This window comes from Asterias rubens, chromosome 13 (assembly GCF_902459465.1).
Source record: "Asterias rubens chromosome 13, eAstRub1.3, whole genome shotgun sequence".
In the NCBI taxonomy this organism is placed as follows: Eukaryota; Metazoa; Echinodermata; class Asteroidea; order Forcipulatida; family Asteriidae; genus Asterias; species Asterias rubens.
The window spans coordinates 6,903,129-6,925,293 of NC_047074.1; the positions used below are offsets into that span (position 1 = coordinate 6,903,129).

Genomic DNA, 22,165 nt, shown 5'->3' on the forward strand with positions numbered 1-22,165 from the left:
CTGTAATACCGTTTTTTTTTACTATACTGCCACCATGTTGACAACCAACTTTCCTTTTCATACAATATCCTTTAATGATCAATTAGTGTTCTATCTACCTCTACATCTTTTATATAATTATGCTCCCCTTTTCATAGTCCACAAAGTAAGGTGTTGAATACATCAACAGCAACTCGAATTGACATCCCCCAAAATGCCCCTTATAAGTTTGCATTTTTCGTCTTTAAAAACACAAAACTAAATATTACTGCACTAACAACAGCTCATGACAACACTGTTTCAACGTACTTGAACTCTTTTCTTATAAACTTACATCTGTTTAATGTTTTTAACTTTAACTAATCTTAAATTGTTCACGTGTCATCGCTTTGTAACTTAATACTTATCTCTACCTTTTACTGCCATTAATTTAGCCAACAGGTCAATAATTCATTTCTACTCATTTACTCCCCTTAACTTTATATTCAACACATTGAGGATTACAAACTTTCGATCTTTCTACCCAAGCAAAATTAATGCGTATGTGGACTGTTTTCGTTTGCACTGAGAAGCTCGGAGAGAAAGCCTTCCAACTACGCCCTCAACGTCAGATAAACTGTTTGAGAAAAAAACAATGTATTGCAAATACTTGAGGGCGCTGTTGAAGATACGGCTCTGAGCACAATAAAAACACAACAAAAATGGCAGCGCCCAGCGGAAAGCTTGCGGGTTCTTTATTTGTACGTTTAGCAGGACTATCTGGTGCCACAGCTGTTGGATTGGGTGCTTATGGAACTCATGGTAATATGAGTGAAATAGTTTATTCAAATTTAGGGAATATCATGTTGATAGAGTGTGTATACGCGAACGACATGTTTGTGTCTACGACTATGTAGCATCATACGTTATCGACCCTCATATGTTTTCGAACCCCATTAGTGATTCCCGTTTACCGCGAGATTGTGCACCGGTGACAGAAGGAATACAGTTTACTCACGGTCTGTATTTTCATCAGGCTCAATCATGCTGATAATAAAGTTTCCTGTCGTGGGTTTTGCTCAAACATTTTTAAAATGATTGATTTTTGGTACAAATCACTAGTACATTATTATGCCAACATTAAAATGAGTCAAAGAAACATCATCCAACCTCGAAAGTTCAAAACAAAATTACTATCTGCTAGATTGAGTTTCATTCTGCTTTAGTCACTAGATGGATCACGTGATGTGGTTACTGTTTGGGATTCTATGGTGTGCCAATATGGGGGGGAAAATAAAATATTTTAAATTTAAGTGAATGACAAAAAAAATTGTTTTGATTAACTGCATACTGTAATAAATTCCGATGAGCGTAACAAATATTAAGTCTACATTAAAGAGAACATATCATAGATTGGTTTCTTATCTCCTGAAACCAAACATTACTGGTCTGAAATGGGGGAAAACGGATTGTTATGAAGTGTGTGTGCTTCAAGGGGGGTGGGTGTTTTACTTTCATGCCTTGATGTCTCTGGATTCTATTGTAGCCATAATGCCTTTGGACAAAATGTAATTAAATTTATTAAGTAGACATTGAATAATATTTTTTATTTATTTTGCACGCCATACTAGCTTCTGAATATTCAATAAAATACCAACCAATGAAAGGTGTGAAAACATATGACGTTGCTCCAATGTCGCGCATGCATGAGCACTGTTAATGGCGGACTGTCTCTCCCAACGTAAAACCAAAACTTAAACATTTTCAACGCACCATGAAGTGTAAGTGTTATTGTTAAAAAATTGGATAGATGATTTGAAAAAAAAAAAAAAAAAAGTTTTTGATTGTGAACAATTTTCCTGTTATCCTACTGAAAACACATGACACCAGGACGTCTATGATGGTCTTATTGTAATTGTTGTATTGTTGTAGCATGCCGTTGACGTGACAATTAGTTGACATGATGACTGCAGGACTTGCAATCACGACACAGGGTTGTAAGTTCGAATCCCTCAGCCAACCACTGATTTCACAATGACTAGAATAGATATTGTCGTATAGTTACTGAATCACAATTTCTTGAGGTGTGATTCAAAACCATTCATAGACGTTAAACCAATGTTTGTATAAGAGAGATTGGCTATCCAGCTTGGCTTTTATATCCCATTGTCAGTTTTAGGAGTTTTTTGAGTTCCCTTGATGGGAAGATCGTTCAAACAAACAAACAACAAACAATAAAACTAAAATACAAGCAACACAAACAATTAGTAGTCCAAAGTGTTTCTGTATGGATGATCAAAAATGCCTACTCAGAAATTGAGTCAGAGACCAGAAAACCGCAGAAGTGGTTCCTAATTGGCAAGTCTTCTGGATTTATTTGCAAATTATATAATACTAGTTGTTTTTGGATACTTGTGATCAGATGAAATACTCTGGTGCTTCCGTTCAGCATAGTGTGGGTTCGAATCCTGGTCGTGACACTTGTGTTCTTGATGCAGAAGCTTAGCTATAATTGCTTCCCCACCCAGGGGTAAATGGGTACCTGTGTGAGCTATCTATCTATACATGTATATCTATCAGAGATGGTTCCTTTGATTGATTTAGCCGAGTAGCGCTTATTAACGTTGCGCAGGCTGCATACTCCCCACCAGTGAGCTGAGATGGTTTAAGGATTGAATTAAAGGCAGTGGACACTGTTGGTAATTTAAACGCAAAATAATTATTAGCATCAAACCGTACTTGGTAACGAGTAATAGGGAGATGTTTATAGTATAAAACATTGTGAGAAACGGCTCCCTCTGAAGTGAAAAGTTTTCGAGAAAGAAGTAAATTTCCACGAATTTGATTTCGAGACCTCAGATTTAGAATTTGAGGTGTCGAAATCAAGCATCTGAAAGCACACAACTTCGTGTGACAAGGGTGTTTTTTTCTTCCATTATTATCTCGCAACTTCGACGACCGATTGAGATCGAAATTTCACAGGTTTGTTATTTTATGCATATTGTTGAGATACACCTAGTGAGAAGACTGGTCTTTGACAATTACCAAAAAGTGTTTAGTGTCTTTAAGGCCCAGTTACCAGTGGTAATAATCACAGACATAAAGAACCTATGCTGAAAGCGCTTTGAGACACCCTCCGGGTTTGAAAAGCGCTATATAAAACTGGTTAAGAAATATAATGTTAGTTTTTTTACTGGCAGGTGTTTCAGAATATATTTTCTATAAAAAAAATAACAATTATATTAATTTAATCCAAAAACCTATAAGCTGTGTTTTGTAATGCAATTTTGTAAGTTTACTTTTTTTCTTGATACACATTGACGGAGAGTAAACGTTTTATAATCGAGTTTTATATCCTGTTTTATTTTAGAAGTTAAACTTTGTGCGTAAGCAATATGCCATCTATCAACGTATTTTACACAATCGAAAAATCATTGAGATTGGTCAATGTATGTCAAAGTTCATAATATTTGTTACCTCGGGGTGGTCTGGCTGGGTACACAACCATAATGGCGCTCCTTAGGATCGGTCAACGTCAATAAGCCATTTCGAGATATGGTGGACATTAGTTTTTGCTAATCAGTCTGTTTACACCTAAACCAAACAGTACACCGTTATAGTGCCCGCCATACCTAAAAGGGTTAAAGGCACTGAACACGTTTGGTAACTGTGAAAAACCAGTATTCAAACAGTTGTGTATCGCAATATATGCATAAAATAACCAGTCTATGAAGATTTTGACTCGATTGGTCATTGAAGTTGCAAGAAAATGATGAAAGAAACAACACTATTGTTGTACCAAATAGTGTCACATAGGAATAAAAGGCTTCTGGCCAAAAGTCTTTTATTCTTTTATACTGATAGACCTCTTTCTCAAAAGCTACGTTATTTAGAGGGAGCCATTTCTCACGCTGTTTATACTACCAATAGCTCTCCGTTGCTCGTTACCAAGTAAGGTTTTATGCTAATATATATTTTGAGTATTTATCAAACGTGAACAGTGCCTTCAATAGCAACCTTATCTTATTTGACCATCTTTGGAAAGATCTGATCTGTCTCTTTCGAGTGTGAAAGTTTGCTTGATCTGGTGGGTTTATTCAGACACAAAACTACAGTTTTACAATATAGTCTTTGCGCTCAGGCTTGATCTTTTTTGTTTGTGTAAGCTTCGTCGACCATCGCCAATGGAAGATGTATACACTTTACAAAATGGAGTTTAAAGTAATTTAGTTCTTAATTTTGTGTTTCAGTATTGAAGCCCAGAGCTGAGATAGAGCATGAGAAACAGGTAATTATTATTGTATTAAATGACCCAGGTGTGATACTCGTAGAGGTGTTTTCATTTCTGCCAACTTTTAGGCTAAATCCCTGAATACCTTTTCAAAATTCTCAATTTGGACAATTGGCAACAAACAAATTTAACAACCTACTCTGTTTTTGCTTTGGGTTTCAACAAAGAGGTATATATAATGCCATTGCAAGGTCCCGATGAAAATTTGTCTTTGGTCACCTCTACCTTTGCACATTGTATGTTGTGTGATAAAGCACTTTATAGAAAAGAATTTCAAACTAATTTTTTCTAATCAGTAAAATATCAGTCATTTCATGGACCACTGAGTGTTTGGAAACCCGTTTGCAGGGCACGACGAGCGTGCGTTTCCGTAGACTCGATTTCAAGTCTGAGATCGCGGTTAGCCACGAAAAACGCCCAAAGATTGGGGCTCTTGGGGCTGTCCCGAGGTGCACTGACGTCACCACGGGAAGGCTCACGTGGTGACGTGTCTGGGGTTTTTTCCTGGTTCGAGGACGAACGTGGGGTAATTGTGTGCCCACGTTCGTCCTGGAAAAAATAAAATACACAACATCGGGGGTCGACCCAGGGAAGCTAAACGAACGCACCCTATATGACCCGCACGAACACACAGGCTTTGGTGTCGGCCGTTGAGATACGTCATCGTCGCCGCAACCCACCGTCAGGTGGCGTTCCTTGCCGCCACACAATACGCTGCCAGCCGCCAGACCTGGTTCCTTGTTGCCAGGCTCCGTCAAGACATCGTCACTCGCCGCCCAAACAACGTCCGATTTTGCTCGCTAGACCCAGTTCCCTGCCGCAGCCGTTCGTCCCTTGCCGTCGCATTGTCGCTGAACGTCGTTCCCACCCGTCAGCGAATTTTGGTTTTCCCTCTTTTGCCTTCGCTTTGCCGCCAACGTATTGGGATTTTCACGTTCGCCACCTTTCGCGGGGTCTTCGCTGCTAGTGAGCCAGCCTTTACTCAGCAAGTGCCAAATTACAGCTGCACTGTAGTCGTGTATTATTCTATAACTTCTATATAACTTGTTCGTCTACATGGCTTACAGAAGCGTCCTGCTTCCGGAACGCAGATTATTTTGCTCGTGTTTACCATGGCCATGCAATTAAGCCCGGTACATGCTTGTTGTGCAAACAATTAACAGAGATCATTTTTGCGTAGAATCTCAATGAACTCAAATAAGGAGCCATTGTTTGTACTTTTCTGATTCCATGTAACACTTTAACTTTCATTTGTTTTGTCAGGTATTTGATTCAGCCAACAAGTATCATTTCCTACATAGCTTAGCTCTATTAGCAGCACCGTTAACGAGGCGCCCGATGCTGGTTAGTACCATCCCATATCCTGAGGAATACCTCCATGTCTTTTATCTGAAAGGGTCTGGGTATTTTTTGTGAGGCTCAAAACACAATGTCCACCGATTTATATTAAGCTCATATAGTTTGAAAACAATGATGGTACAAAGCTTCCCTTAAAATATCACTTGTTTAAGTGCTTTAGTTTTTGAGAAACGAGTCAAACAAGTCATGAAAATTATTTCAGCATGTATACGTTATCTCGTAACATTGTTTTACTCATTTCTCAAAAACCACAGCACCTTAGCAGCTAATATTTTAAGGTACGCTTTCTACTACCATTGTCTTCAAACTGTGGACATTTTGCAAAAAGTTCCCAAATCCTTGAGTTTCGAAATGATGTTCAGACTTGCATCGTGATACTAAAACACAATAAAACGTTAACCATCAGAGGGAAATTTGATCATTTAGGATAATAGCTTAGTGAATAATTATGTTGATTTGGGTCTGTTTAGAGTGACAAAAGGCCTACAGCTAAATGCGTTACGAGAGAACAATTTGCTAAAGAATCTAATACCATTACTTGATTTCCTTTCTAGGTTGGTTCGTTGATGGCAAGTGGAATGACCTTATTCTGTGGGCCGTGTTATTACTATGCAATGACGAGTGATCCGACTCCAGTGAAAGTAGCTCCGTATGGAGGTACGCTTCTCATTGTAGCGTGGGTTGCTATGGCCCTTTGAGCGACCAGACAATGCCGTGGTTCTATTATCTCTAGAACTATTATTCTCATATTTTATTTCTTATTTTCTGGCTCACTTAATAACATGTTTAAAAGGCAGTGGACACTATTGGTAATTACCCAAAACAATTCTTAGCATGGAAACTTACTTGGTAACAAGCTATGGAGAGCTGTTCATAGTACAAACTACATTGTGTTGTGAGAAACAGATCCCTCTGAAGTAACGTGTTTTTTTTAGGAAGAAGTCATTTCTCACTTAAATGTATGAATTGCGAGACTTCAGCTGAGGTCTCGAATTCAAGCATTTGAAAGTACACAACTTGTGCGAGGAGAGATTTTTTCTTCCATTTTTATCTCGCAACTTCGCCGACCAATTGAGTACAAATTGAGTACTGGTATTTGACGATTACCAATAGTGTCCAGTGCCTTTCTAAGGGGCTATTTCTAAATAATTATTGAAAAGTCTGATAGTAGATTCCACAAACTGCAGTTGGTTTCAGTTATTTTCAATACATTGACGTGATAGATGTGGCAAACAAAACTATATTTCATCGAATCACGTCTTTTGATATTTTACTACAAAGGAGTCACACAAAGTCCTCTATTCTTGAATCGTCATCGGGATCAATACGCCAGGCGTATTTCGAAGGATCTTAAAAGGTTGTGTAATGACAGATTTATAGATCATAACTTGTAAGTTCTAGGGATTGTATGTTTGGGTAATTAACTCTCAACTCGGGGTGTTTGGTACGAACAGAGAATATTATTATGTTGGTAATACTTTGGTCGCTGGCGTAGGACCACTTTTTCAAATTTACTGAGTTGTTTTTATATTTGTCATGGGCGGCTGAGGCCCGTGGACACCCCCCCCTTCAAAAAAAGGGGGCGGGAGAGAAAAGAAAAACAATAAAGTGTATATTCCACCGAGCATTTTTGTTTAAAGCCATTATACACTTTCGGTAAACAGTATTGTCCAAGTCCCACACTTCGTGTATCACAACTTATATATAAAACAACAAACCTGTGAGAATTTAGGCTCAATCGGTCATCGAAGTCGGGAGAAAATAACGGGAAAACCAACTCCTGTTTTCGCGCGTTTCGCCGTGTCATGACATGTGTTTATAACAAATCCGTAACTCTCGCTAACGAGAATTTATATTGTTTTACCACTTTCTCAAAAAGTAAAGCATTTCATGGACTAATATTTCAAGAGAAGTCTTTCACCATTACCTTCTGTAAACCCTGTAAATTATTTGTAAATCTGTGAACTTTTTTTTTCTGTACCGAAAGGGTCCAATGGCTTTAAAGGCTGTTACTTTTCTAAATTGATGAGCATTTTATCACCTTTTGATTGGACCACAAGAGAGCGATATTCAGGGTCAATAACTTAAATGCAGTGGACGCTATTGGTAATTGTCAAAGACCAGTCTTCTCACATATGCATAAAATAACAAACCTGTGAAAATTTGAGCTCGATCGGTCATCGAAGTTGTGAGATAATAATGAAAGGAAAAACACCCTTGTCACACGGAGTTGTGTGCTTTCAGATGCTTGATTTCGAGACCTCAAATTCTAAATTTGAGGTCTCGAAATCAAATTCGTGAAAAACTACTTCTTTCTCGAAAACTACGTTACTTCAGAGGGAGCCGTTTCTCAGAATTTTTTATACTACCAACCTCTCCCACTTACTCGTTTACCAAGAAAGTTTTTGTGATTATTATTATTTTTAGTAATTACCAATAGTGTCCACTGCCTTTAAAAACCTTAGGGTGACAATACATTTTTTACTTTGTTTTCTCCGATGTTAAAGATCACGTTAATTTCTTATTGTCAAGTTTCCAAACCTGTGTCGCAGTTGAAACTATATACAGAGGAATCTTTAAAATAATCAAATTACTTTCCATTTCTTATTATCGTCTGGTAGGTGAGGTATATTTCGTGTGAAGTAGCTAAAGCACTTGGACTGACAACAAGTAGTATTTTTTTAATGGAACACGTGGCCCTAAATATTATAACACATTTTTCAATGAAACAAATATCTAAGTTTATAAGTGTATCATGTTTTTTTTACCTTGACTGCTTTGTAATTTTCTTCTGCTGAACTAGATTTGACCCAAGTACCAGTCCCATGAGAGTCCTTTTATTTGGAGAAAACTCCAACCTGTGGCGGGACCACAACAGCTAGAATTTGACGGCGGGTATGCTGGGGACCTCTCGCACGAGAACGGGACTTGAATCAAGTCTACTGCTGAACAAGCAACACGGACCATGGAATGGTTGTAACCCATAACAGAAATAATCAGCAGCTGCGAGAACAGAGCAGACAACAAGAACAGAAAATGGCACCACTTTAAGTACAGAATAAAAGCACATGATAGGATTTAGCAAGAATATTCATCGACGTCTTCCAGTAAGTGCAACATCTTTCACACAATAATAAACTTGCGCTTCTGGAGCCCCACCAATTGTTATAGGTATAGTTTTAGTAAATGACGAAAAGTACCTTAAAACAAACAAATAAACAAATGAACAAACAAACACAGACACAAAACAACCTGTCCACCCTTTCAAGTGATCACCAACGCGGATTGCCAATTTGATCTCCATTTACTTTGGACCCTTATTTACGCCTGTATGCCCAACCAACGCTATTTGCAAGGATTGCATTAGTTGCTTGTGGGATCATACCTTGATGAAATCTCATTTTAGGGCGTCACCTTTCTCCAACTGCTCGCCAAATAACGACTGCAGCAACAACCTGCAGGCACGCGGTCAGTGCCCATGCTAAGTCACCAAACCCAGTCTATAATAGAGCAGTTAATCTAGTTAAGACCCAATTTCTTTTCATCACTTTGCGGATAGCATTCCCATTAAAAGTCAATCGTTCCTTACGTACCATTGGGAGGAAATTATCAAAACGCGCATAATCCAATCGCGACACCGAGCGAGCTGTAGACGGTTTTTTACCCCGAAGGAGAGGTGCGTTCAGCTAGCTGCATATTGCAATACTCGGCTGATTTACTCCAGCTCATAAGGAAGGGAGACGTTATCAGGCAACCAACCATAATCTCAACTGGGATGGTCATCTGATGGTGTCCAGTTTCTATGTTGATTCAACTTAATGCTCTTTTAGTTACGAGTTTTCAAAGGTGGTGATTGTTAGCCTGGCTGCGCATCCTCTGGGCAGCTATTGGTCGATGTAATTCGCTTTCAGGGATTGTGATCATTTTGATTGGATTAGTAATTCCAGTCCATTAGTAAGCATTGAGGCTTTGGAGTTGGTGATACGATCATCATTACTGAGGCTTGTCACCAACCCGTAGACGGATCGCCCTTAAACTCATCCTTTGGCACGCCTTGTATTCAGTCCACTTTGAACCATTCATTTCATCATTAGTTCTAAAACAGATCGCACTGCTAGAGTTGTCCAAGGTACATTACTAGTTACACTCTCGACCAGTTATCGTATAATTGCACAGTGCTAAATAACATTCCAACACAATTATAAATATTGGAAGAATTGGTTCTGCAAATTTATTACTTTGATCTTCAAAATATATCGATCGAAATACTCTTTTGTTTTTTATTGGAGAAACTGTACATTGACGACATGGAAGAACTACAAGCTTTTGTCACGAAATCTTTCGAATCTTCCGAATCTTCAAGGAATAACTCGAACGTTATCTCTCTCAAACGAACTCTGCCAAAGTTTGATGCTACAGCCTGGCTGAATGCGATCGGAGAAACACCAGTGAACCACCGTAAGACTAGCAAGGCTTCTCATGGCAAAACACGGCCGACTAACGGAGCTAGCGACCCGTCTGATTCATCAGCAGCCGTCGTGTCTCAGGCCGTACCGATGGAAGCCAGTTTGCCGCCTATTCCCGTAGCACTCATTGGCTCTACTGATTCTGAACTGGCCCGTATTGCAATGTTTAAGAGAGGAACCAAACCATTAGGAAAAGTTTCAACATCAAAGAAGCACAAAACTACATCAGGTTTGTTATTTTAATTCAACGTTTATCTTGTTTATTTGCTATATATTAAACTATATATTAATTTCTTATTTTCTACATCCCAAAATACATTTTATTGCAAAACCTTTAGACAAGCGATTGCTTTGACGGTAACCGGAATTGTGATTTGAAATATAAGTTTATATATTAAAAGTTGATAACAGTTGTATGTATAACTTTAGTATGGACTCATTGCAGTAACAGAGATATAAGAATACTTTGATGAAAATACGTCGCATTAAAAAATGTTTTTGTAATTGCATGAAAAACATGTGCTATCATTAAATGCGCGTCATATTTTTCTTTCCGTATTTTCAGTTGTTTTATTAACCTTGATTTAATGCTTTTGTTTTTATATGCTTGTCGCGGGCAGCTATTTCTAAAAACTATCAGGTATTCCCAGTTTCTTCTGTTGAAATGCCAATCCCATAAGAAATGGTTCTGAGATGTAAACAAAACAGAATAATAAGCCTACGTCATTTTTGGCCGAAACAAAACTTCGGTAGCACTAATTAAACCATTGTACGATTTCGCTCATACTGGTCTCTTTGTAAGTATTGATTGAAGCTTTGTATGGTGTGTGGAGAAAGAAGAAGAAAAATAAATAGTCAACTTGCGGGTACAACCGTGTGTAAATCTTCTTCATTTTTTCGAGTGAGTGTTGGCTCTGAAAAGAGCCGGCTCGACGTTTCGAACAGGTTACTCTGCTCGTTTTAGACACGGTTGAACCCGCAAGTTTACTATTTATTTATAGTTTCTTCTTGTGGTCTGTTTGTGATGGTTCTAGTTTTTTTTATCTCGTTTACTCTGAATGATGATGGAATGTAACAACTTATGAAATATTAAGCTTAGCCAAAGTTGTAATTATCCGAGTTGCAGTTAAATGATCAGAGCGCTGTAAAACTGTGGAAACAAACAACTCAACACACCCAATTACATTATGTAATCAATACCATGTAGATGAACAATCATTGCGATAAGAATGTTTTCAAGCTGCTTCCTGAAAAGATAATTAAGATGATGATAATCTGACAACGATGGAAGACTGTTTCAGATAATAGGTCCAGGGATTGAAGAGGCACTGTTTGAAGTAATGTTCCCTCCACCCCCTCCCAAAACAGAAAGAAAAAAGAAAACGAAACAAAGAAAAACGAAAACAAAACACGTTATTTATTTGACTATGTTGAAAACACGTCGCATCCCAAAAATGTTGGAATATATAATTTTCTAACCAAACAGATAAGAGCAAACACGCCGGTCACAAATCTCCATGGGATGATACAACATTGACTGATGAGACTCATCAACTCACGGATGGTTCCATCTCTCCAAATGAACAAGACGATTTGGATGCAGATACAGACCCTGATCGAGACACCCTCCTAGACGTTGGATCAGACTCCGCAATCCAAGACGACACCGAACATCAGTCTCAACAACACCCGAGTCTGACGACGATATCTCCCGGTAGTCCGTCCCTAAGCCACGGCGGAGCATCCAGCCATCCGAGCAAACTCAAGCAACGGAGGAGTCGGACTAATTTCACGGTGGAACAATTGGGCGAGCTTGAAAAGCTATTTGACGAGACGCATTATCCGGATGCGTTTATGAGGGAAGAATTGAGCCGCAAACTTGGTCTGTCGGAAGCAAGAGTGCAGGTAGGGCAACTATTAAGGCAAAGTCAATGTAAAGTCGTCTATAGGAGATAGTTGAAATTTCTTTTATAGTGACACTGTTATATGTCTTGGATGACCTGTGAAAATTTGAACTCAATTCGGCGTCGAAGTTGCGAGAGAATAATAAAAGAAAAACAACTATTGTCGCACAAGTTTTTTTCAGATGCTTGAATTCGAGACCTCATCAGCTGAGGTTGCCTCGAATTCAATTTATGTTATTATTTTAGTTAGAAATTACCTCTTTCTCAAAAACTACGTTACTGCAGAGGAAGCCGTTTCTCACAATGTTTTTTTTTTTTTTTTTTTTTTTACATCAACAGCCTATCCATTGCCCGTTACCAAGTATAAGGTTTTATGCTAACAATTGTTTCGAGCAAATTACCAATAGTGTCCACTGCCTTTAAAATAACACACATTTTTGTACAAACAATTATAATGGTGTTATTTTAACACGCTATGATGTTAAGTGTAATTCCCTCTTTAGTATTTATATAATTATGTGACAACACTTATGTTGTGAATTTTAACACCCTATATAGTGTTTGCAGTGTAGGCTCGTGGTTTCCAAACCAGGTCTTGCACAAAATGTGAGTTGAAGGTTGATGATTAATTGGTGAATATGTTGCATGAGACCTTTTCAATGTTGTTTTTAATAAGGATGATGATATATGCAGCCTGTCGTGTCACTATGCATGCCAACCACTATATGTATATCCATATTGGCCACAACTCTAAGAGTTTTATTCTAATAATGTCGCACAATTCCTCGTATTTTCATTCAGCTGGTAGAAATAACAAATCGTCTGGACGTTACACGATGTGTTTTTAGGCATTCTTGGACAATTTTATTTTGGAAGTTTACACTCTTTTAACTTTTTACGTCTTTGGTTTGACAGGTTTGGTTTCAAAACAGGCGGGCAAAGTGTCGGAAGCAGGAACACATAGGCGGGAAAGGTAAACACTCATTTTACTTTGTTGAATTTTAAAGGAACATTACAGAATTGGTTTTTCTTACAAAACAGTTGCTGGAAGTGTAAGCACTTTAGGTTATCCAACAAATACACTAACTGACAAACCTGTAGGAGTTTGAGATCGATCAGCCATCTGGGTCACGAGAAAATACTGGGGGAAAAACACGATTATTTTGCCTGACGTCGATGCAAACAAAATGAATTAAATCCTCAATGAGCTCCTAAGGGGATATTAGTTTTATTTATTTCTCATTAAATATGACATTTCAGACAGTAGATTTCAAGGGATCTTTTCTACTATCATCACCATTAGACCGTGTAAGTTTTTTATACCAATTATGCTATGTTCCTTCAAGTGTTTCTTCATCTGTATTTATTTTAACACCCTATGATGTTAATTTTGACTCTCTTTTCGGTATCTACATGTTTGACAACAAACACGGTGTCAGTTTCGACACTCCAGTTTTTGCAGTAAAGGTGTTTATGGCTAAAAAATAATATATAAATAAAATTTTAATTAGGTTTAATTTATGATGACGAAAAGAAGGAATTTAAATATGTGTGAAAACAATCTGTACATTAACGTTTGCCGTAACATCACGTGATAAAATCTCTTTAATGAACTGTTGCGGTTCTGAAAAGATCGATGTTTCGTTCTAAGTGCGGATGATCTTCAGGAGAGAAAGCAGGTGTAAGAGTAAGAAAACTTCACAAAATCATCGAGACTTTTAAAAACTGAAGGAAATCTGCACAATTTCATATAATATTATAAATGAACTTGAAAATTTCATTGTTTTGTACAAAGGTAAATTACACCTTTTTCTTCTTCTTTTTTTTGGCAATTGTAATCATATTTAAACGTAGATGTATACAATAAATCTATAGCATGTGACAAATTTATGTCACAAACCTGTGAAAATTTGAGCTCAATTGGTTGTCGAAGTTGCGAGATAACAATGAAAGAAAAATGATTCCGAGACCTCAAAATCTAATTTTGAGGTCTCGAAATCGAATTCGTGGAAAATTACTTCTTTCTCGAAAAAAATTACTTCTTTCGTGGAAAAAAATACTACGTTACTTCAGAGGGAGCCGTTTCTCACAATGTTGTATACTATTAACCTCTCCCCATTACTCGTTACCAATTAAGGTTTTTTTGCTAATAATTATTTTGAGTAATAACCAGGTTTTTTAAGGCAATAGATCGTGTAAGTTTCGCGACGACAAGGTCACCGATGAGCTTTCGGTCACATCGGATCCATCAGCTATGGGAGATTAACGTGGGTGAATTTTTGTGTGAATTTTTTCTTTTGCCAAATCATTTTGTTCAACCCAAAGCATATTGATGGTATGAAAACTAACATCATGAACAAACATATAATCAAATCTGGAAACTTAAGAGAAAACGAAGAAATAGTGCACGATCTCCAATATCTAGACTTGATTCAAGTCCCGTTCTCGTGTGAGAGGTACCTAAGCATACCCGCAGTCAAAATTGCGGCGTAGGTTGGAGTTTTCTGACGTTAGGCGATAGGATTGAAAATAAAAGGATTCTCAGGGGGATTGGGACTTGAGTCAAGTCTATCGAAGTGTCTGATTGCGAATTAATTTTACGCCAAAGCGTATCGCAAACCGTGTGGACTGCACTAACAAACCGAAGGTTATTTTAAATCGGGATGTAAAATGGGGAGGTTTAGCTGCTCGTTACGTGACCAAACACGTGAACGTGAGCGTCAAAAAAATGTGTTGTGTCTAAAGGTGCCGTCACCACTTTGGGCTTATTTCATGCTCACACGTCTGCACGTACGTACCTGCCATTAAAAATTGTAACTTCACGCATGCCAAAAAAAAAACAGGGATTTAACAACGAAATTTTCTGACGTTCACGTTCACGTTTTGCTTGCGTAACTTGCAGCTGAACTTTCCTATTGTGATGTTGCATGCGTCGCCAGAAACGGCGGCCTGGTTTGGCGCGGTCTGGGTACCGTACTACTAAATGTAGCAGCTTGCTCTAGTTTGCATGTCATATACACCAGAGACTACATTGCATAAACGTAAAGTGGATTGAGATAAACTTTTGAAATAATATGCATCATGTATCTAGGTAAAACATATTTAAAAATATGGCAATATTGCAATACAAATTGTTTTTTTAAAAACAGATGCCACATTACACGCTGCTGCAGATGCTATGCTATGCGAGGTGCCCTTTAGCCCAGATTCTCGCGAAATCTCGTACGCTCTCGAGGTCAACTTAACATGTGGTGGAGGCTTAGATAGGCATACACCAACGTATAAACATTAGGTTTTAGAGTCCTCGACAAAAACAACAGGTAAAACACCACGTCCGCTGTGAACATTCTTGTTAGTAATATACAACACAACCAACTTACACATCGGATTTGAGGCATTGCATGTTGAGGTATCAATATATTTGACGATGACTAGAGCCAGCTAGTCGAAACGTTGAGACCAATTCAAGAACTGACTCCGCGGTATTGCAGTTAATTATGATCCTTAAAGCTAAAGTATAGTCCCAGCCAATTTCCTATACCTTCCGCCCGGTTATAGTACTTGTAGTTAAAAGCAAAAGCAGGACAGTTCTTTTCAGAACTGAGAAGTCCCCCGAACATCCGATAAATCTACTCCGCGGTAGTAAAATAAAGAAAGACAGTTCTCTAAAGAACTCTGGCAAGTAGTATTACACACATGGTGTTACCGCACACCAAATATCAACTTACACCAATTCCTACGTTTCTCAGGCCATGCAGATAATCAAAGACTATGATGAAGCTATGAAGAGCTATTACTACTGGATCCATAGTGGTTTGCAGTCAAGCACCTTTATCATGTACTTTTTTCTTACACACAGTCTTTTTGGACAGTTACTTAACCAAATCACTGTGATTCGATTATAGGAACAATACACGAGTTCGTTATTGCATCAACCTCCTTCGTTAAAGCCAGATTTATAAGCCGCAGATTAAATCCTGACTCGCAAAGCATTGACTTAATACGGATAAAGAGAGAACATCTCCAACGTAATGCTGGTAATCCCAAACTTCGTATTGAATTGAACTGAATTTTTAATCCAATGACAAAAATGTTCCACTGGAAATGATGTAATATACTTGACAATAGAGCTGTGCATGCATAAATGATGCCGGTTACAAAGCAAACATAATTTTATATATATAAAAATACTTAAGAAAACGGAAAGTAAATTTCTCTGAAGGGATTTAAACAATTTGAACCTTTTAAAGTATTACCCCTTTGTTTTTATCTGGTACACCTTTTTGGGGTCTTTCACTAAACCCCCCCCCCCACCCCCCCCCCCCCTTCAAAAAGAAATTCAAGCTAAACCACCGAGAATTTTCCGTAGCAGACTGTATATTTGTATGTATTTGTGTACGTTCTTTATAGGTAAAATAATGTTTTTTGTGTAGATTCTCGCCTCTTCAGCATTGTCCCATTATAAGGCAATGCAATCAGGCAAATGAAACTTGACTGTGCACCACGGCGTCTTAACTTCTCCTTCTGTGTATTTGTTTCGCTCATATAGTCAACTTATACTTCTAACGTTTTAATTGTTTAAAAATCCAGAGACACTATTGTGAGATTTCGTTTGACTTAACTGTTTATAATACAATTGGGTTGATTGATTAATTAAAGCAAAGTTAGTTCGTTCGTCTTTTAAAGCCATAATACACTTTCGGTACAGAAAAAAAAGTTCACAGATTTACAAATATCTTACAGGGTTTACAGAAGGTAATGGTAAAAGACTTCTCTTGAAACGCTTTACTTTTTGAGAAAACCTTTTTTTTTTCAACAATATAAATTCTCGTTAGCGAGAATTACGGATTTATTTTAAACACAATCATGTCATGACACGGCGAAACGTGCGGAAACAAGAATGGGTTTTCCCGTTATTTTCTCCCGACTCCGATGACCGATTGAACCTAAATTTTCACAGATTTGTTATTTCATATATAAGTTGTGATACACGAAGTGTGGGACTTGAACAATACTGTTTACCGAAAGTGTATAATGGCTTTAAATAAATGTTGCTGCCAATAATCTTAAGGTATGTTCCGCTTGAATTCGGAGAACATCTTGGTCTTACACTTGGGCTAGCTATAGAGGATCTTTGATGTGCAAAAAACAAGCAGTTTGAATTTGTACTTGTCATTTTCATCGGTGGGTTTTTAGTTTTTTTAATTTTGCCATGAATTTGGGAAAACAAATTGCATATCTCAGGTTGCTGAGCTGGTCAATAGGGTGAACTAAAAACAACAACTATATTACTCACGTTACTCACGAGTGGTTTTATGTGTCCATCATAATGCATTATGACTCATGTTAAGGAATATGCGTTTTATTCATAATCATTAAAGACACTGGATACTATTGGTAATTGTCAATGACCAGTCTTTTCACTTGGTGTATCTCAACATAGGCCTATGCATAAAATAACAAACCTGTGAAAATTAGAGCTCAATTGGTAGTCGAAGTTGCGAGATAATAATGAAAGAAGAAAAAACCTTGTCACACGAAGTTGTGTGCTTTTTTGAGGGGACCTCAAAATCTAATTCTGAGGTCTCGAAATCAAATTCAAATATTTTAGTGGAAAATTATTTCTTTCTCGAGCACTACGTTTATTCAGAGAGAGTCATTTCTCACAATGTTGTATACTATCAACAGCTCCCCATTACTCGTTTACCAAGTAAGGTTTTATGCTAATAGTAATTTTGAGTAATTACCAATAGTGTCCACTGTCATTAAGGGAAAACAAAGAATATTTACTCTTTTTTTTCTCTTTTTATGAGAAGTGTTTTTCATAATCCAGTGCATGAAGTAGCAGTGTTCCCTTTTTGAAGGATTGCAATAAGTTTAACGTTCTTAGAAATAACAAACAAGGAAATATAGTCATGAGTCATTGAATTAAGGACTTTACTCTTTGAATAAAGGGTTGCTTCTATTGATTAGTCAAATTCTTCCGTTTCACAGAGTCTCTGAAGAAAAGGAATAATGCAAAGTAATTTGCCTTTCCATCGTAAAATGCCTTCTTTGGCACTCATGCCTCACTTTTGTCCCACCAATTGGATTAGAGGGCCCACTAATAGCAATTTAACGACCCCTTAATTGACACAAAATTCACTTAAGCGTCCTTTTCGGGGCCTAGTAAATTGATAGCACATCTCAAGCGGATTTGAGCCCGCGGATCGAATCCAATTTAAGGGGCCCAGATTTTCCTTTGGAGGGGGAGTTCAGCCCTCAAACATGACCACAGAAGTTCAATTCTCTTAATATGACTTGCCTTATTCTTTACACTTTTCACATTTTTCCTGTTTCTGGTATGAATCTACACTGATTAGCTTTAGACACACATTACGTAAGATTACTTCTCGCTATCATTGTAGTGTTGTTCAGTCTCGATATTAATACCCATCTCTACTGCTGTTTAAGTTGGATATCTTAATCCAATATAAGAGAGCTTTCGGGTAGCCCTAGGCAATCTTAATCTCTGTCGTATTATGGTAGTTGCATTACACACTTAACACGTTGTTAATGATATTTTGATAAAGTTCTCTTTGGTGCAGCAATTACAAGTTAATGCGTAGTTTACGAGATTCAATGGTGATCAGGCATCTTGCCCTAATTGGATTAAGACTGCATACGCAAATACCCGCTTCGTTTCCCCGCTATACCCCCCGACGTCTAGTGATTGAATTCGCAAAGGGCAATTTAAATCAATTGGAATAATTCTGTGCTGTTACAATCTCCTGCGCACTTTCCGGATCTTTTCTGTTCCTAGCAAATATTCTGCTGGTTATTCATGTATTAGTTTGTAGTTTGCTTTGCTTTTAAGAGATCAACCGTGATCTCTCTATTCCGTATAATGGCAACACACAACTACAAACGATTATCCCCCAAAACAATCAGGGAAATCGGATTGCTTTTATGCTAATGCTAATAAATAAACTCATTGAAACTGGTAAAAAGGAAGGATAACCTGGGCGCAGTTGCTATATTGACAATGAGTTTGTCAACGACGTTTCGAACGAACCCGTGTTTCTGTCAAGGTCATTTCCCTCATTGTGATTGCATCTTTAGTGCATTACTGGGTTTAGGTCGTTTATGTGACTCCCGGTTAACGTCCAAACGATGTACCCAATCTATAAACTACTCTGAAATGTTGAAATGTAAACTAATTTATACGTTTTCTTTTAACTACTTGTGGGTCAAAGTGAATACTAAACAAACATTTACACTTATGATAATGTTGTTGAAAACTGATCTTAGAAGCTGCAGTGGTTTATAATCGCGCTTATAATGAAGATTACTCTTCAGTCTTATGACTTGTCTGAGTTACTATATATCGCGCATCCTGCGGCATTGATTGCACCTCGTTTCCATCATCTAACACTCATCATTCGATTATCTCTGCCTAGCAAGCGCCTGCCCAACCAATAGTCTCTGACCGTAACACTCCTTTGCTTTATATAATTGAATCAAAATATTTCATCCAATTGAATCTTGCGGCGGAGTAGCAATCTACCCGGAGTGAGCGTCCCGCCAGGGAGCGTACCGCCAGCGCTCACTTGACGGGGAGAAAGGTGCATCATCGCCCCGCGGCCCACCAACAAGAACCCGGTCAATATACTCTGCCTTGGCAAAGAGTCGTGCTTATTAAATTATCCTATGAGGATTGCTTGCCGAGTCCTGGTCATGTATCAGTAATCAAATCAATTTTATTAGTGGATTCATCGATTTAATTCATTAATGGGACCTCTTTTTGCTTCTTGTATTAAGAAACTATAGAGTAAATAAGTACGGTTGATAGTGACGGAATTGAAGTTGTGAAACCTTTTAAACCCGGAATATGATACTAATCTGGCCGCAGACATCCTTTATTTTAATTGATTCCATTGTAAGGTTATTTGCCTATATGCAAATCGGATTTTAAAGGTTTAGCAATCTGGAAGAATGTGTGCAATTGCAAAGGATATACTTTCATAAACAGATTGTTTAAAGCACCTCTCGATAGGGAAATAGGCTTCAGATTTGAGTATGCCTATAGTTAAATAAGAAAACACAATAGTATTTTGTTTAGTTTGCTGTAACGTTGGTTAATGATAATAAACTAACATTGTGTCATTGAAAACGAACCAAATGTGATGCGATAAGTTGGAACGTGTTATATGCCGATAATCTGTGCCGTACATGTGAAGTCCTGTTGAGTAAAAGAAGTGTCAAAAGGGGACTTTTGAAAAACAAGCCCGTGTTTAAGCTCGTTCAGTACGGGGCTTTTAAGGGACATACGTGAATCGAATTGGGAACGTTCTTCGAAATTTTCGTTCAAACAAACACAAATTTGTCTATAAACGAACAAAAATTAATCTTCGTTCAAAATAGTGTTCGTGCACTGATGGGAATAGACGCATGGCAGTGGGACACATGCACAGAATGCAGCCAGGGGACACAAATCATCTGAAACAAAAATAAGAAAGCATTAAAAAATAAATGGAAAATCATAAACAATACACTTATCATTTGGATAAAGAATGCCAGTCTATTTGATATTGTTTTGTTGTTTCCATATTTTTATAAAGCTTTAAATTTCTTAAATTTCTGATTTTTGTTTTTTTTTATGAAAGAGCACGAGTCCCCTTGACGTATTGTGCTATTTTCGTTCGAACGAATTTTTTGACTTTCATACAAAGACTTTTTCCCGGTTTTGTTCACATAATGTCCCTTTTAAGGGAATAGAAATTTGTAAAAAATGATTTGTAACCGTTTTTTACCGTTTTCCGAAAACGTTGCCATTTGTCCTTGATATGAATTTTTTACACTAGGGGCCCAATTTATAGAGCTGCTTATTCAGCACAACTAAGTAGCTTAGCACAACACAATTTTGCTTAACAGAATACAGTTACCAGCCAAACTAACATGTCACATTTGTGGTTGGTTTCCTGCTCATATCTGCTAAGCAGAAATGTGTGCTTTAGCAGCTGTATGAAATTGGGCACTGGTTTTATAACAATTTTGAGCGAGGTTAAACATCATTCATCCGCAAAGAGTCAACCTTTTGATATTGGCTATCGAGCTTGATACTGGCTATCTTTTGATACTTATAGAGCTGTAAATATTGCTCAATGTACTTAATTCATCATGTTTTCTGTTCTCTTTTGTACAGGTACCCCGATTGGAGCCAATACTACTGTGGATACTTGCCGTGTGGCACCCTACCTTAGTATGGGTTCATTGCGAATGCCATTCGACAGAGTACAAGAGCAACTGCAATTAAACATTACTACAGCAGCAGCCCCACCTGTGCCCCGCCCTCTACCGTCAATCCTCACACATGCACCTTCGCTGATGATGTTCCCTCCTCCCTATGCGTTTCCACTGGCAACGCTAATGAGCAGTATGATGAGGCCGTCTACATCTAAGACATCAAGTATTGCTGATTTGAGAATGAAAGCGCGCCAACATGCGGCTGCGCTTGGTCTTCATAGCTTCTTGTCCCAATAAACGCCACATTGTTACAATTGTACAGTCATTAGTCATTGCCAAATCACACATATTGACATAACTTGATAATTGTGAAGTGTAGTTAAGATTATGGCAAGAATAAATCCGTCAAGGAGTAGGTCTTACTGTAGTTAATCTAAAGACTAAAATTAATTATTGCCAGAGGAACCCAACATTAACTCACTTCCTTCAGTCAAATAGTAAAATGGTGCATGTTCAATGCTGTCCTTTGTGTTCATGCAAAAATAGGTGTCAGTTGTTCGACTTGAAACCTCATCGTTTGTCAATCAAGGGAGGATCGTTTAAAAAAAAAACTGTATACGTAATGAGTGAACCTCTGCATTTATTCTAACCAATTAGAAAATTCTAACCAATTATGGTTTATGTAATACCAAGTGTTAATTCAATCCAGATGTGTAGGTTTAATTGTTCTTTGTGTAAATACATTAATGTACATGTACATACTATGTTTAGTCAATAAGTAGGCTATATTGTGTGTCTTTTGTAAAGAGGCATACGTTTAAAAATACGAATAATATTTTTTTGGGCAAAAGCAATTCCAATGTTATTAATGTAATTTCATCAGTATATAGCCAACCCTAGACTTGTGGACAAGTCGTTAAATGTCTGTCGCGTTCCGACTCTATTCTCGCGAGACTGCTTGC

At 37.7% G+C, this 22,165-nt stretch overlaps 2 protein-coding genes across 2 annotated transcripts; both read left to right on the plus strand.

Moving 5' to 3' along the window:
- Window positions 1–672: 672 nt before the first annotated feature.
- Window positions 673–6,585, plus strand: LOC117298883 (transmembrane protein 256 homolog). The gene is made up of 4 exons (XM_033782253.1): window positions 673–780; window positions 4,209–4,246; window positions 5,513–5,593; window positions 6,163–6,585. The coding sequence occupies exons 1-4, from the start codon at window positions 681–683 to the stop codon at window positions 6,304–6,306; spliced, it is 363 nt and encodes a 120-aa protein (XP_033638144.1). The 5' UTR covers window positions 673–680; the 3' UTR covers window positions 6,307–6,585.
- Window positions 6,586–8,026: 1,441 nt separating this feature from the next.
- On the plus strand, window positions 8,027–22,154 carry LOC117298966 (paired mesoderm homeobox protein 1-like). Its single transcript, XM_033782359.1, has 4 exons — window positions 8,027–10,303; window positions 11,561–11,979; window positions 12,894–12,951; window positions 21,163–22,154. Exons 1-4 carry the CDS (start codon window positions 9,916–9,918, stop codon window positions 21,498–21,500), a joined length of 1,203 nt encoding a protein of 400 aa, XP_033638250.1. The 5' UTR covers window positions 8,027–9,915; the 3' UTR covers window positions 21,501–22,154.
- The last annotated feature ends 11 nt before the right edge of the window (window positions 22,155–22,165 follow it).